At 37.8% G+C, this 13832-nt stretch overlaps 1 protein-coding gene across 2 annotated transcripts; it reads left to right on the forward strand.

The window, feature by feature from the left end:
- Positions 1 to 1114: 1114 nt before the first annotated feature.
- Positions 1115 to 6855, forward strand: LOC140230631 (uncharacterized). Of its 2 annotated transcripts, XM_072310784.1 has the most exons (7): positions 1115 to 1324; positions 2651 to 2735; positions 3199 to 3337; positions 4109 to 5264; positions 5632 to 5721; positions 5978 to 6047; positions 6727 to 6855. In XM_072310784.1, exons 1-6 carry the CDS (start codon positions 1137 to 1139, stop codon positions 6024 to 6026), a joined length of 1707 nt encoding a protein of 568 aa, XP_072166885.1. In that variant the 5' UTR covers positions 1115 to 1136; the 3' UTR covers positions 6027 to 6047; positions 6727 to 6855. The 2 variants fall into 2 exon arrangements, with proteins under 2 accessions (XP_072166885.1, XP_072166875.1); XM_072310774.1 differs by lacking the exon at positions 5978 to 6047 and having other exon boundaries at positions 6727 to 6851.
- Positions 6856 to 13832: the final 6977 nt, after the last annotated feature.

The following is a 13832-nucleotide window of genomic DNA, read 5'->3' on the forward strand; positions in this document are numbered from 1 at the left end:
AATAAAGAATAATCTCTAATAAAATTGCCATTGTCATCGCCATTGTCACTGAGACACTAGGAAAGGTTTCTTTATCATTGGGAAAGTGGGGAATTTTCAGAATGTGTATGGGTGGGCGTGTTGCTGGGCGGAGGTCTGTGTGCGAGCTCCGAGTGCCTTTTTAGTTTTGTCAAGTAGCCGGAATATATATTCCCAGTCTGTCCACAGTACCACATTTGTCAACATAAATTTACTAACGTCATCATTGCAAATTCTGCGCATGTACAAAGATCACATTGAGAACTACCCACCCCCCCCCCCCCACCCACTCAACCTGAGCTGTGGGATCGAAAACGAGTAGGCCTACATGAGGATGGTTGTTTGATTTGTACCAAAGTAACAATTTTTCGAGAAAATTATTAATAATTTTTATTGATCAATCATGTGAGCAAGAAGCTAAGTTTCCCACCCCATCCCATAACTTACATGCGAATGCCGCGTCTTCACAGTGTAGCTAGCCTATAAATCAGATCAGACCAAAGAGGTTCTTATAGAACCTTGCTGCCTCTTTGGATCAGACACACATTCCAATACGCGCGCGATGCGCTTATAATTGCCGGACGCACGCGCAGTAATTGATACTAGTAGTATTGCCCGTGTGTTTATGCATGGGTACAGTGTGTAGCAAGGTCGCCCTAGCGGTTATTTTCGCGAGGATTTAATTTTCGTGAATTGCACGAATCAGCTGTTGGACCGCGAATTTAACATTACGCGAAAATGTTGCCCATGCGCTGGTGTAATAATGCACTTACGACAGCTTCGTGTCCATTCGCGAAATCAACATCTCGCGAAAATGTTCATGACCTCCTCATTTCCGAAAATATCTGTAGGCCCTACGCGAAAATAACAGCTTAGTAAGTGATCGTCCGCGGCCCGGCCCGGCCGTGTGTAACTACATGCATGCGTCATAATCATGCTGCATATCCACACGGCACTGCATATCCATATACATGCGCGCCGCTAACGGTACATGCACACACTGGGCCTGGGTCTTACACTTTTGCATAGCATGCACGCGTTATACGCCTGCCATGCCCTGGATGCATGCCCTGTCTATAAACGTTAGCTCTAAATTTCATTGTGAAAAAAGTTTCAAAATGATCCGGAAAGTGAAACCAAGACGGTCGCTCGCAGCTTCAAAAAATAGATCTAGATTGCCAGTTCATGCTAAACCAAGGACAAGGTTGAACTCATCTCAACAGGACTGTGAGGAGGGCAATCATGGTCAAAAGAGAGCCCATTCACCAGAAGAGGACAAGAAAGAACTGCATCGTATCCACGAACGGTAATGTAATACCCGTACACACGTAACGTTAGGCCTACATGACATGTGTCAGTGTCACCTCTCCACTCTCGTGGACGAAAACTCTTGTTTTGACTGTTGAAGTGAAACTGGGTGCTTTCGTCAGACAGGGCTAAAAATTTAGCCATTCAATAATTGTCAGTCTAACGCGTTACTGTTAGTGCAGTGGCCTAACCATTGCATTAGATTATTGAGATTTTACAGGGTTCTCCACTGGTCTGTATATTTTATCCGGGGGCTCGTGTTCGTCGGCCTCAGCTCCGAAGTCAAATCTGCGGTTTCGCGACAGCGTCAAATTTGCGGTTTCGTGACGGCATACGTATTATAGGGCTCACAGTAGTCACACCCATAAATATTTCCCCATAGGGATGTGTGTTAAAAATCAAATTTCAAAAAATTCTGTAAAATAGCTGGGAGAAATGAGGTGTTTGAGCTTCATTAACCTGGATGAGTGAGATATACCCTTTCATCCTATTGACCATTTGTGTACTGAGAGACCTTCCCAGCTAGCTACTGTACATGCATTCACATGCAATATGTATGGGAATGTCCCATATTACGTATTTGTCCCATACGTAACATTATTTCATTGCCTAATAAAAAGTATTTCTTTTACTATTTTTTCTTCTTTCTATGGTATTTAACTTCTCTAAACAATGAATTAGAACTTTCCAAAAGAGCATTCAAATAACCTTAGAAATTTCAGAAAAAAACTAAAAAAATGACCTCAATTTGTTACGTATGGGGCATTTCATGATAGGACACGAGCTAAGATACTAATTTGCATAATCATTTGCATAATCCCTAAATTTTGATACCAAGTTAAACTATTTGATGAACTTCTTATGTCCACATATTAATCAAATATTTGCTTTCCTCTGAATAAATATGAATTTTTATAAATGTCCCATACGTAACACTGTGTTTCACATTTATGCACATGAAGCCCTTGAAATTTGCATAAATTTACATAATATCGTTTTTTACTCCATGGAAATCAAAACTTCAACTCATAAGCTTCAAAATGATACCAAACATGTCAATATTGAGCAAAGATGAAATTTTGCCTTCTGAGGGGACCTTATCTTGGACTTGCCCTATAACATTGTTTGTTATACAATTGTAACAGGAGTGCACTGTACCTTACACAATGGCTGACCTCTCTATGTGGTGATATAGCATCTAATAAAAGACTTGAGTCCCATCAGAGTTGTGCCAACCTCTGGTAGGAGAGATGGACACCTTATTGACAAAATTTTCAACCATGTCTTCAAATATGTCAATGCCTTTAGTGTCTTCACCTTTCAGACAGAGGCACCACAGCCTAAATGTAGCCATAAGGAAAATCATCTCCACACTGCCTTCTTGTGAACCCAATGAACCAGAAACCAAGGTAAATACAAATTGATATGCATTTCCATTAATTTTTAAGTTTACTAGCAATGTCTAGATAGATGTTCTGGATAAATAGAGAGAATTCACATTTACTTGTAGCAAGATTATTGTTTGATACCATGATTATAAGAATTCCTTCTGGTCACCATTTACCATTTGAATTTTAATATTATACTCAGTAAAGAGCTTTGGTACATTAAAGTTTTTTTTTTTGTTTTTTTTGTTTTTTTTTTAATCTGTGTGGATGTGTTAGTATGTAATTTTGCATTCTTTTAACTAGAAGATGCATCCATTCAGTCAATGTCTATGTTACATCTACTTATTCAAAATGTACATTTTCTGTTTTCATAAAATCATTTTTATTGTTCAGTCATGTCTACTTTTAAAGCAACAAAAACAACAACAACGTTGTCAAATACCACCCCATCATAGACCACTGATATTCTCTCTATCTTCTTCAGCACTATGTCTTGAGGAAGACAAGTGATTACATCCAGTTTTTGGAAGACAAAATTTCAGAGCTGTGTGCTGCCATGCACATTGAGCCTCAGAACAGAGATAGAAATTTGTCGTTCAGTTCTTCCATCTACACCTGCATAGGTGAGTCTTATATAAAGCAGCAGTGAGAGATATATTGGCCATTAGGGTTCAACACTTACTACTTTCTCTGGTGGCCTGTTTGGGCCACTAAATGTCTTTAATTTTTGCATTTTGGTGCCCCCTCCTTTCCCCCCCCCCCCCCCCAAAAAAAAAAAGAAAAAAAGAAGAAAAAAAAAAGAAAAAAAAAATGAAATGGGCCAAACTGTAGGCAAACATATAGCAACCCATTTTAAATCGTACTTTCCAAATTATTTTGCAAAGAGATAACCTTTTTGGAAATTTGGTGGCCTGACTTCAATTTTTAGTAGCCCCAGGCTATCAGGCTACCACTACATGTATTATCATTATATACATATATGTATAACATGCATATTATACATCTGCTTCAATATAAATGAAATGTAATCACACTGAGAAAATTTAAATGCGATATTAATTGCAGAAAGCTGTAAAGTTTGTGTTGTTCTGTGCTCCAAATGATGGGCAAATCATACTGAAGTGACAATGTGGTGATATAAACAATGCAACTATTCGAGGTGCCAAAAGGATGCTACAGTAGTTAACATATTGCAGTTCATGTTGTTAAATAATATATGATGTTAACAATTTTGGTCACATAAACATTGGATATCATTGTTAAATTCAGGTACTAAAAGTTCTTTTTTATGCCTAGTCAGATTGAAGATTAGTAATTTTGCAAATGTGTAAATATCTGTTCAATCTTTCAATGCAGACACTTACAATCCATCATCAAATGTATCCATTTTACAGATGGAGTGCAAAAGGAAATTGCTGCCAATGTCCCTGTAAGCCTCAATGATTTGGAAGAGCTAATGAGCAATCTCAACTTTCGAATGACCAAGAGTAGAGGTTTCAGATCCAAGAGAAAGTCGTGCAGGAACAAAAGGAGCACAGGTATGAAAAAAACTCATACCTCTTGTCCCAGTGCAGAGGACGAAAACAAAAGTTTGGATGGGGCGGAGCATTTCTACCAGGAAGGGAAGGATTCACAGGAAGAAGTAGCAAAGGGAGAAAAAGGGAACTCACAAGAGAGTTTCCATGGCGATGCATCTGGAAGCAGCATGATGTGCTCTGAGAGCCCAACAGACTTGGACTCTTCCGGTGTAAGCAACATGAACACTTCCTCATCTAGTAGCTGGGGCACGACATCTGTTGATGATGGGTTTGCCAGCGGCGGGAAGGCCCAGGAGTCTACACAGGAGGGATGCAGCACCCATTCAAGCCAGGAGAAGGAAGAGACTCTCTCCGATCTTCTTGGGAGAGATATTGCTACACTGAAAACAAAGTACATCCCCTGCAAAGAACACGTTGTTGATTCAGTGAACAAACCTCACAGTAGTGGTATCACAGAGACCAGACAGGACTGGGTGGCAGTTCTGGCAGAGGGTGAATCTAGCCTCCAAAAAGCATATCAAGGACATTCGCACAGCCTGGAATCAAGTCGGAGGGAAATTCCATTTCCTTCTACAAGGGGATGTAAGGCAACATGCAAACAGCCAGAAAGTGGTGTGTTCTTGCCGATCTTACCATCATCAAGCTACCAGTCACTGGAATTGAACCACAAGTATGGTCTTCCTCATGGCCGTTCTGACAACATCGCATCTGTCCTGTCCAGCCACACCATCAACTCATCTTTCACACATCAGTCAAAGTCAAACCCAAGAACTGGCTTCAAGAAGAGCTGCAAAACTCGTGATGCTGGTTCCAGCATGTCCTACACCAGCATCAATGTAAGCGATCAGGGGTTACGTTCCAAACCAGTCCAGCAAACTGTCGACATTCCCCTTGATGTGGGACCAGATCCTCAGCTGTTGTCTTCCATCTATGGGCTTCAGTTCCCAAACAAGCGGACCTGGCTCAACGGCTACCAGCTCTTTACAAAAGTCAACCAGAAGAGATTCAGAGAGTGAGTATGGGAGGCAGTCTATGTCACTGCACGATCATTTAACATAGCACTGGTATTTGGGTTTGGAATCCAACTTGAATATTTGTTGGTATCTAGAAGGAAGGGGGATGGGTAAAATGTGTCAAACTTAAATTCAAATTACATTTAGACCTTGTGCTGTATTCATCAGCACCCATTTCTTAAATGCAATGTTTTATAGTGAGTATGGGCATAATATGAATCACACAAATGCATGATGTCAATGGTGCTCTGAAAAAAAAAAATTGTAGTAAAACAACTCATTATATCAGATTTTTGATAAACAAGAACATTGAAAAAAATAATGGTCTTTTTATTTTCAACACCATATCTTACCTTACCCTTACAGTGGATGGCCTCACCTGAAAGACAAGGAAGTCGCCAAAGTGATCAGTCAAGCTTGGCAACAGCTATCAGAACCTTACAGGAAACTCTACAGGTAACCAACAATTCTTGGGCAATTTCTCTTCTTGTGTTGATTTTTTTTTTATAGCTTTATTCATTACAGGGTTTGGTTGGGGTTTGATATCAATAGCAGAAGCCCAATCTGCACACAAAATTACTGCCTGTTGTCAAGATGAGAGCCAAATGGCACTTTGTGTACTTGCCCAGACCATGGAATTGTCTAGTAAAGCTATTCAACTTTCTAGTGTCTCTGTCATTATTACATTTTTTTTTTCAAAATTATATTGTAGAGTAACTTGCAATACATTGGAATCTCCTGTCGATGCGACAGATGAGTAGGCAGACCAGTCATTTGCAGAGGTGGGTTCTTGTGTGAGAATGAAGTCCAGTTCTTGATGCACGTGATCTTCTACAGGTGCTACAAAGAAGGGACACCAAAGAAGTGGAACTCTTGTTTCCTTCTCTCCCTCTTTGACCAGATGGCTATTGCTCTGTTCGTTTCAAAAGTCTTGGTGCCTTGGGTACACTGTTGCCTCCATAGAGCTCTGTACACATACCCTTTACTTCAGCTAACATTATTTTACAAGAGCAGCTTATGAGCTAAAAGAGGTTTGAGTGTTTGGGGATGGCCGATGTTGCTGAATGAGGTAGTATTTCTCTCTGTTATTTGTCATTATCAACTGCTTTTTGTTTACACATCATTTTCAGTCACTTCTACATTTTCATAAGCTTCCTTAAGCACTGTAATCACTTCTATCAGTCTGAGCTATTAAAGGCTCTGAAATGTTTCAGCTTATTATGCTTCAATTAATTTTCTCTGCATTTGAGTATTAATTGTGATTGTAATCTTGGGCATTTTGGGCCTTGCGCGAATAAAGTTTGCACATCTAATGCCCCCTGTCAACACTGACTCAACCATTCCTTTAAAGGACATAAAATTCAGTGGCATGTGATATCTCACGTGGAAATCACTTTATTACTCTATGTCTATATCTTGAAATAATGTTCACATTTATTCTTCTCGCTTGCTTTTTCCCAGTCAAGGAGCCCGGGAGTGGAACCGCTGGTATAAGCGTCAAGTTGAAACTAAACATTGAGTGTGTTGGCCCTCTCTCCATACTGATAACCCATGTAACCGGAACGCCATTGATCCAGCAAGGAGAGAATGGTTCACTGTTCAGCTTTTTTTTTTTAAATGATAATGAGTAAAACAAGACAGGCGAATGATAATATGTGGTGATTCTTCACTGTAAAAGGCAACATTTATTACTTTGATTATGCATATCAATTTTTTCTACTTTAATCCTTTCCTTTTTTGAAATGTTTGTGCCACTTTGAAAGCATACAATAATTTTGGTCATTTCTGTTTGTTTTTTTCTCCCCATTGAATCATCTATGTGAAATAGTTTAAATCAGTTATAAAATACAGCTATGGCTACTGTCTTTTGAGACATTGCATGTGTTAAAGGGTCTCTTCTGTTTCAGCAACAATGCAAATTGCCATCTGCTCAATCTGCAACCCCAAATTTGCTTCCAGTGTCAAATCACTGTTGTCGTCCTCTCCAGTGTTGAAGCTCTTGGACAGTTTTTGCGTTTACTTATCCTAGATGAGTGAAAGACGTACATTGTATACGAAACGTCTCGCGCAGAATCTTATAGAAGCTGCTCAAGGGGTGATGCAATAAGTTTCAAATCACATGGAATAGCGAGTGTCAGTCTTGACGAGGTTACCTTATGCATTCTTGATGGAATATCACATGCAAGGACTCCTTTGTAAATTACTCTCATTGTACTTTATTGCCATTGCCATGTTTTGCCATTGAGACCCTTTTCATGGTTTCAGCCTACTTTTCATTCAAGTAATATATTTGGTATTTTCTCTCATGAATATTTCTTACCTAGAAAATTCCGTATATCACCAAAGGAGAGCTCAAATGTTTTGCATTTAGTTTGAAATGATTAGGAGTTATAATATTTGGGCTCACCTTGTTAAATGATGTACAGTGTACTCCTCTTATAACGAACATTATTACAGTTAAACTCGCATAAGTCGATCTTCTCGGGACTGAGCAAAACACATCGACTTAGGCGAGTTTCGACTTGTGCGTAAGTCGAAAAAAATCGACTTAACAACAGTCGCACCACACGTATATTATGTATAATGTACATGTATGTTGTCTACTCTGGAGCCGAGAGCTGGAGAGGTGTGCCGCAGCACGGGTCGCCCGGCAGGGCAACGGCTTACTTTGCATGGACAGTGCATTAGCATTGGCACAGGTCGGATTACTTTACACCCTCGTTAAACCTTGGGGAAGTGAATATGAACGATATTTGAGCAGTGATTGATTCCAGTTTACCATACCGTGGCTTGAAATGCGTGTAGAGGTGTACTTCTGATTTACCTGTGCCCGTAACTTTCCCCCTACTTTCCGCTTTGAAAACTCAGCAGCTTCATCCATCCACTGCACAGCGCAGACTGCAAACATACACAGACTATACACAGCCCAGTCGCGCTGTGCGTACGTACGTAGCGCTAGCGCGACAGGGCTGTACCCGCTACAAGCAAGCGGACCTCCAAACACGAAGAGAGTTCAACAATCGCATGCGATCGCTTTGAATTTTGATACTTTAGATCATTTTTTGTCACCTGTCTGGTCGGGCTAGTTCTTATGTAAACAAAAACTGGCGTCTCGTGATTTTGACAGTGATTTATTGCACAATAAAATCTTATTCGACTTAGGCACAGTGAATTTAATGGTTTTTCCGTGAAAGTGTTCTTGGAATTTCATCGACTTAGGCGAGTATTCGACTTACAAAATTCGACTTGTGAGTGAATTATTACACGTAAGTCAATGGGGAAAAATCGGGACTTTTTAAAATCATCGACTTGCGCGATTATTCAACATATGCGATGTCGACTTATGCGAGTTTAACTGTATAATGAAATTCCGGTTACAAAAAAAAAAAAGTGAAAATGCAGCCTGCAACATTATTTGCTCTATGTTTTTTATTGTTTATCTGTTTGGTTATAACAAAATTTCAATATAATGCAAGAAAACTGCTGGTCCCAAGGATTTCGTTATAATGGGAGTCCACTGCATTACTTAGATTATCACAAGTAAAATGTTTATCACTGAAAGTAAGTATGCAAATTATGCAGAGCACAGATGTACCTGATACCACTCATATGATTGTAATGGTGATTGTTTGTAATTCGAGATTGGTTTTGTCAGGTTCATTTGGATTATGTAAAATTGGTTATTGCAGTTTCATTTGGATTATGGAAAATTGGTTATTGCAGTTTCATTTGGATTATGGATGATGTTTTTTTTTTTTTAGATACTTCATGAAAAATCTAATTTCAGACCACAAAGTCAACATCAGCATTAGATCATGACATTTTCTGTTAGATTTGTACGTGAATTTCATCATGGACCTTCAGTAGTGGCTCTGTTCATATTTTGTTGGGGTGATGATATCGAAATGATGCATCATTCTGTAAGTTACCTATAATTTTGAATCAGTATAGTTAACATGGGGCTCCCTTGGCACATCTACCATTATGATGCTCTAATTTCAGCTTTCTTACCTTAACTATATAATGTGCATTTGACAAATTATTGAGTTTGTATGCAAACCTGGCATGTCATTTACAGACTCTAGAAAATGCTGATCCAACATACAAACAAGTTCCCATGAAGGTACATGTACCTCCAAAGACATTTCATGCCAGAACTCTCAGGAACCAGGTCATAACAAACAGTTATAAGCAGTTTATAACAAACTATTTGACACCAACAGAGATGAACACTTATATTAAATTTTACCATGTTCAAAGTGTTGTATATATTTTTCTTCCAAATTTGAGTATTGCGATGAATGTGAATGTCAATTTCATTTGAGAGCTATTTGCATTATGTAGTGAAGTGTACAAGACAAATCAATACAGAATATGTGCTGTTTTAAGGGAAAGTCCATGCTGATATCATTTTGCTTTGTAAAAATCAGTTAAAATTTGGAGAAAAATCAGACACACACAGAAACTTATACACAGTCAAAGTTTATAGAGTAGGACAAATGAGCAACTCTGTGTGACATAAATGTTGAGCAGCTCTCCATTTGGTTTGTGCACAAAGCCACTGAATTTGGTTTATGGTTTGTTTTTTTCTTGTGAAAAAAAAAATCCTAAGGCCTGTTCTTGGTATAGAATAAGAGCAATGTTTTTGCATGTTCTCCTCAGCAGATAATTTCTGTCTGTGCCTTTATATTTGATAAAAATTAGAATTAGTGAAAGTTTGTGCACAAAATAAGTGGAGAGCTGCTTAACATCTACCAGGTACATCACAAAGAGGTGCCAATCTAACTGTCTAATTTAATATCTCATGACTTTTTGTTGTGTCTGATTTTTACCAAAATTTTCACTGATTTATTCATCAGACTTTGCTGTTTTCATGCAAAGCAACATATCAAGATGGAATTACCCGTTGATAACAGAAGCCAAAAGTTTTGGGCAAAAGCGAAAATGGGTAGAATTATGTTGATACAATGTGTATATCGTTTACAAAGGTAAAGAAGAGACTTTCAATGGGATATTTGTAAAAATCTGAGTGTATATTTACCCATGGCTGGTCTTCCTTGATAAAATTGGTTTATGATATACATGTATGCTCCTGTAACAATTGCTTGCATGAAATATCTGCATGCCAAGCCAAACATAAATTCTGCCCACAAACATAATGTAAACTTTATCTTAATCCTCGCATCAAACTAAACCTAAAACCCTAACCCTAATCTTAAGTTCTTGGAGAAAATAAGACGGGAGCAATTGTCACAGGAGTGAATGCCGTGTCGACATTAAAATCTGATATCCTCAGAACATAGAAATGCACCTAGTGGTAATGTTTCAAAGAACAAATGAAAAAACAGTATACCTGTATGTATGTTTTAATGGAATGTATATAGGTGTGAATAGCAGTTTCAAACCAAAGCAGCATACATTGGAAAAAGTATTGTTACTGATTACCAAAATCCCAACTTCTTTATATATACAGTTATATATTTCTTCCAGAATGGTTGTGAGATTAAGACTATTTTTTTTTTGTTTTTTTTTTTTGTGGAGGAATAACTCGTAGATGACATAATCCCATTTCAAGAGCAGTCGGCATATTTTTGGTTCAGTGTGGAAAATAATTAAAGTACCATATCTTGTTAACAAGAACGTACACCATAATTTGGCCACAGCAAGTCTTCATGTACAAGGTGTACTAATTGCTTACTCTTGTACGATCTATTAAAGGCAATGCAATTTACTGTAGTTATCCCCAAAGAGTTGATTAATACAAGAAAGTCAAAGGAGACACAATCTTGAAGCAGTAGGGTCCTACTTGGTAAACTACATAACAAAAACTCAGTGGATGCAAATAATTGCTGTTGGCTTGTATTTGTGTTTCAAAATCACAATGCCATATCATGTTGGGATTACAAAAATAAAAAGCCCTTTTTACTGCCTGTAACTAAATGCTGTCAATGCAAGCAATTTATAATATTGTTTCACACACGGAATGATTCCCTTTGTAAATTTTTCCAAGCTTGATTATTCTGATGTTACATGTGAAAGCATTCCCGAGAGAAGAATAAACCTGTTGAAATCAACACAAAGTAAGAGACGACTCACATAACTCTTTTTTTTTTCTGTGTGTGTATTTGTACATAGTGCATGGCATAATTACTCCATGATTTCTGAAGTGTCAATGATAACATTTTAAGTGACTGCATGTAGGCATTGAAATGTGCATTGTGCCATTTCTTTTTTACACACAGATTTCACAGAAATGCATGAAATATCAAAGTTATACAAAAATATATATATCTGTATTTTCATGTAAGTACATGACTTATCAAATATAATAAGCACTTATTTAGCACCGTAGTATGGTTGTATAATAGGAGCACACACTTTTCTTATGGTACAAAGTGAACCTTTTCATTGCGCAAATGATGAGCATGTCTTGAATATCATTTGATGTCCGTAGCAAACTGAATGATACAAATAATTCAACTGACTGAAGTCCATGGTAAAAGTAGAAAAGCTAGAGTATGTTCAGGGAAAAACCCACTTTGACTGCATGTACAAACGCCAGCAAAAAAAAAGTGCCAGATACATCCATGCATTAAAATCGATTAGAGTTATCTAACCCTGAACTCCACACCTATGATGAAGTATATTTCTAGCAGAGTGTAATGCCTGAAATGGCATGAATGTAATTCACCAGTATTTCATGTCAGTAAAGTGGAGCTTTTAAAGATTTTCACAGTTTGTATGAGAACATGAAGATATCGAGGCTTTCTACAAAAGAATCTGTACAGAGCTCGACAATGATTATTCAAGCGATAACAAAGACTTACTGACGGCAAAGCATGAACAATGGCCAAGGTATAAATAACCCGCACATGACTGGATTTCAGCAACTTGCTGGATTGTTTTCCTCTTTCTCACCATTCGGCCAAACTCAAAACTGTTTTGAACATTCAATTCACGATTCAATGAGATGTGTTTGATTGCAATATAAAAACAGTTGAATGGGAATATTTTACGAAAAAAATATAAACAACAAATGGCAAGACTGTTAAACATAATTATTCAAACTGCAGTAAGGTGGCCTGTGAAATACAATGTACAGTGCACTCCCATTATAACGAACACGGTTATAACAAAATTCCTGTTACAAGAAAAAGTAAAAATTTGGGCCACAACATTATCCGCTCTATGTTTTTTTAATTGTTTATTTGTTGGGTAATAACAAAATTTCAATATAACGAAAGAAAACTGCCGCTCCCGAGGACTTCGTTATAACAGGAGTCCACTGTATGCAAAGAAAAACTATCTTTGTTACAGTACTGGCAAAGTATTGAAATTACATTAAAGAGGACGGATATGTACAAATTTCTTACATGATCAAATGCATCAGAACATTAAGAAATAACACAAACTTCAAAACATTGTAATAAAAAATGCTGCATCTGTTTAAACTAAATAAAAAAGAAAGAAATTACAGGAAACAATAGGTACAAAACTCATGCTGCATATCCAAAGGGTAGATTTGCCACTTAAATTACTAATGTACATAGCAAATGTATATCACATTTAAATCCTTGATGCATAGCATAGCTTGTGCATATATTTACATTCTTGTCCATTAACACCCTGTCAAACATACAGAAAGCATGGTTCTTACAAACATACTCATGTTGAAGAATTACAATGACAGAGTGGCCTTAGAAGTAAGATGCTTTCAAGTACTTATGCAGCAATTTTTTGGGCGAGGCAAATACAATGACAAGGTAAAACTAAAATGGACCAAATGGGATATTTACACATGCTAGAAAAGGAGAATTGGGATTATCTACTAGAACAAGTAAATGTATACAGTGCACTCCCGTTATAACGAACACGGTTATAACGAAATTCCGGTTACAACGAAATAAAATTTAGGGCCGCAACATGATCAACTCTATGTATTTTTATTGTTTATTCATTCGGTTATAACGAAATTTCGTTATAACGAAAGAAAACTGCCGGTCCCGAGGACTTCGTTATAACGGGAGTCCACTGTATTTATTCAAAAATCCAATCTGCAAATTAATGGCTCAAGCACTGATGTAGGCCCCTATATACATTGTATTTCATAGCATTGACATACTGTCATTATCCACAGTGAGACACTTAACCATGAGTCATATTTTTATGTCCTTACTCAAGAATACACAGAGGAAAAAAAAAATCCACATCCAATTCAACATGACAGGACATGCCACCTACCAACATATAATTATTTTGGTGGAAACTGGCCACACCAGTAGCATACCATGTAACAGCAGTATATTTGGCAGGACTGTGTTACAGCCATTCTTTGCCACAACACACAATTTTCTTGGCAGTCAGTCTACAAGTGACGACTCAAAGGTAACCTTTTATCTTTCGTCTGTGGCCAAATTCATTCTGACCCACAGGGAAACGAGAAGTGATTTTCTTCAGAATTTGACACATTCTGCGGTCTAATGATACAGAAAGTGCTGTCTTCGGTAAAAACGGCAGGTAGTGTGTTGTACTGCCATGTAGGATCATGGGAATGTGCGATTCTAAGA

This window comes from Diadema setosum, chromosome 1 (genome assembly GCF_964275005.1).
Source record: "Diadema setosum chromosome 1, eeDiaSeto1, whole genome shotgun sequence".
Classification (NCBI taxonomy): domain Eukaryota; kingdom Metazoa; phylum Echinodermata; class Echinoidea; order Diadematoida; family Diadematidae; genus Diadema; species Diadema setosum.